Source organism: Oncorhynchus mykiss, chromosome 14 (assembly GCF_057628025.1).
Source record: "Oncorhynchus mykiss isolate SJ-2025 chromosome 14, ASM5762802v1, whole genome shotgun sequence".
NCBI lineage: Eukaryota > Metazoa > Chordata > Actinopteri > Salmoniformes > Salmonidae > Oncorhynchus > Oncorhynchus mykiss.
In genome coordinates this window covers 31,035,001-31,038,186 of record NC_143035.1, presented here as the reverse complement: position 1 = coordinate 31,038,186, position 3,186 = coordinate 31,035,001, and the positions used below count along the sequence as shown (strand labels likewise).

Below are 3,186 nucleotides of genomic sequence, written 5' to 3'. Positions count from 1 at the left end.
TGCAATCAATAGATAATTCTAGATCACTACTGCAATCTATAGATCATTCTAGGTCACTACTGCAATCTATAGATCATTCTAGGACACTACTGCAATCTATAGATCATTCTAGATCACTACTGCAATCTATAGGTCATTCTAGGTCACTTCTCATTCCATTTCTAACTACTGTAGTTTCTCACCAATTGGAAAAGGCAACATGTAGAAATCCTGAAACAGTTTATTTCAAATCAAACTGAAGGCACACTGTTTGCATAGGTCCGATGGTAGATGGTGAATTTCAACAATAAATCAAAGAAAATGTCATTATTTTATATACATAGATTTTAGGGGCTTGACTATAACTGGGTAGATTCTGCTGTCCTATGCATCACATTTCAAAAGATAACATACTTGTAGGTAGTTATACAGGAACAATTAACCTTCAAGGTGTACAAATATACATTCATTCAGTCAGTCAGAAGACCTGTATTTAGCACCCAACACAACAAGAACAGTACAATATACAAAACATAAAAAAACACAAAGTCTTACCAAAACAATATGTCATTTTCTAATAGTTACTGCAACATTTGAGATGTCCCTCGTCTTAGGCCAGCCTATCGTTTATTCACATACTAGAAGCATTAAGCATCATTCTGTGCGTGGCGTTGTCGTAATATAAGACTTCAGACTCATGCTCCTGTATAAACCATATACAGTACATTGACTTTAAACACCAATTTATTTGCTCTGAAGCTTTGCAAATAAATACACCTGAAACAGCATATGATACTGTTAACCCATGGTATAAGGTAGCATCCACAAGAACTAAATGAGTCGGTAAAGTCCAGTCTTTAAATATTACAAGTATACAGGACACCTGGTTTCAAGAGGTAAGGCAAGACATAGCCTGGCATCTAGCCTAGTAGCCAGAGATGTTTCTTAATCAGACAACTCCTTTGTCTTTGTTGTTGGAATTAAATAAAAACACTGAGATGGGCCAACAGAGGAGGCTTCCCTGGACAGATCTGAAATGGAACCATATTCCCTATATAGTGTAGTACTTTTAGGTTGCCATTTTGGACTGAGTGTGTCCAGCTGTGGCCCTCCTCTCTCCTTTGCCACAGTGTCATGTTCTTCATAAAGGCTGATGGTCTTCTTTGGACACAGGTGGAAAAACATCCAGCTCACAGAGAGAGAAGAGATACCTAGTTAGATGTCCAGTAATCTCACTGAGCTCAGGGTTCCAGTGTTGGTCCTCATCTCCTCCCTGAGATCATGTTTTGGGATCTAGAAAAGAAAGTGGAACGTCATGAAAATAACAGATCTGTTGATAATTATGCCTAACTTTTCTGTTGCTTTGGAATCTAGAACAGAAAATAGACTCACAACTAGTGCACTATAAAGGAAAAGGGGTTCCATTAGGGACACAGCCTAACAAAAGACGTTGTGATGTTCTTGAGATTCTGCACTTACCTGCTGGGTTTCTTCTGTCCACCAGGTGGCGCCAGATCGGACTTTCCTCTCTGTAACACATCTGATGATATTTGGAGTTTGGAGAGCGGGCAGGGGGGTGGGGGTCTGTTGGGGGGGTCAGGTCTGTGTGTGTGAGGTGTTGAGGGGGAGGACTGGGGGCTGGGGGGCAGGATGGCTGGAGGAAGGGGCTGGAGGGGTCCTTTCTGCTGGGCTAGGTGGCTGGGGATGGGAGGAGGTTTAGGCTTGGGCTGCGGCAGAGGCTGGAGAGAGGGCTGGGGCTGGAGGAAGGGTTGAGGCTGGGGCTGTAGATAGGGTTGGGGCTTGGGCTGGAGGGATGGTTGGGGCTTGGTCTGGAGGGATAATGGGGGCTTGGGCTGGAGAGCGGGTTGGGGCTTGGGCTGGAGGGAGGGTTGAGGCTGGGGCTGGATAGCGGGTTGGGGCTGGGGCTGGAGAGATGGTTGGCGCTGGGGCTGGAGGGAGGGTTGGGGCTTGGGCTGGAGAGAGGGTTGGGGCTTGGGCGGGAGGGAGGGTTGGGGCTTGGGCGGGAGGGAGGGTTGGGGATGGGGCTGGAGGGAGGGTTGGGGATGGGGCTGGAGGGAGGGTTGGGGCTTGGCATGGAGGGATGGTTGGGGCTTGGGCTGGAGGGAGGGTTGGGGCTGGGGCTGGAGGGAGGGTTGGGGCTGGAGAGAGGGTTGGGGCTGGGGCTGGAGGGAGGGTTGGGGCTGGGGCTGGAGGGAGGGTTGGGGCTTGGGCGGGAGGGAGGGTTGGGGATGGGGCTGGAGGGAGGGTTGGGGCTTGGGCTGGAGGGAGGGTTGGGGCTTGGGCTGGAGGGAGGGTTGGGGCTGGGGCTGGAGGGAGGGTTGGGGCTGGAGAGAGGGTTGGGGCTGGGGCTGGAGGGAGGGTTGGGGCTGGGGCTGGAGGGAGGGTTGGGGCTGGGGCTGGAGGGAGGGTTGGGGCTGGGGCTGGAGGGAGGGTTGGGGCTGGAGGGAGGGTTGGGGCTGGGGCTGGAGGGAGGGTTGGGGCTGGGGCTGGAGGGAGGGTTGGGGCTTGGGCTGGAGGGAGGGTTGGGGATGGGGCTGGATGGAGGGTTGGGGCTGGGGCTGGAGGGAGGGTTGGGGCTGGGGCTGGAGGGAGGGTTGGGGCTGGAGGGATGGTTGGGGATGGGGCTGGAGGGAGGGTTGGGGTTGGGGCTGGGATAGAGCCTGTCTCTGCTGGGCTATGTAAGGAGGGGGTTGAACTGTGGGACAGAAGACAGGGTGCCTGGTGGAGAGGCTGGGACAAGGTGTGGATGGACTCTGTGAAGGACAAACAATCACTCACAGCATTACTGTCAGAACATTTCCAAGTATTATTTTGTTATTTACCTGTCAAGAGTACCCTCTTTTTAGCATTGACTGTACCGCACTGTACATACCACGTACTGTGGTGTAACAGGTGAATGAACAGATCCCCTCACCAGCCTGTCTGAGCCATGTCTTGTCAGTAGGAAGGTAGGGTTGGCATGGCTGTTGGCAAGACTGTTGGCAAGGTGACCATTGGCAAGACTGTTGGCTTGTAGATGTTTGGCTTCAGCAGGGACTGAACATCTGACTGGACAACTAAGGAGTAAAACACAGTGCTTTTAATTCTTGAAGTTCAATTTGAGATGTTGTTTACTGTGCAATGTCTATGTTGCATATTTGCTTTGAATAAAATAGGACAAATCCAAACAGTTAAAGATGTGAAAAC

At 50.7% G+C, this 3,186-nt stretch overlaps 1 protein-coding gene across 1 annotated transcript in view; it reads right to left on the bottom strand.

The window, feature by feature from the left end:
- Nucleotides 1-202: 202 nt before the first annotated feature.
- LOC110504608 (disintegrin and metalloproteinase domain-containing protein 19-like) overlaps nt 203-3,186 on the bottom strand; it is an 81,005-nt gene continuing 78,021 nt past the window's right edge. The window contains 3 exon segments of the mRNA XM_090198116.1: nt 203-1,272; nt 1,459-2,753; nt 2,915-3,056. Of these exon segments, the coding sequence (XP_090054242.1) occupies nt 1,242-1,272; nt 1,459-2,753; nt 2,915-3,056 (1,468 nt within the window). The 3' untranslated portion in view covers nt 203-1,241.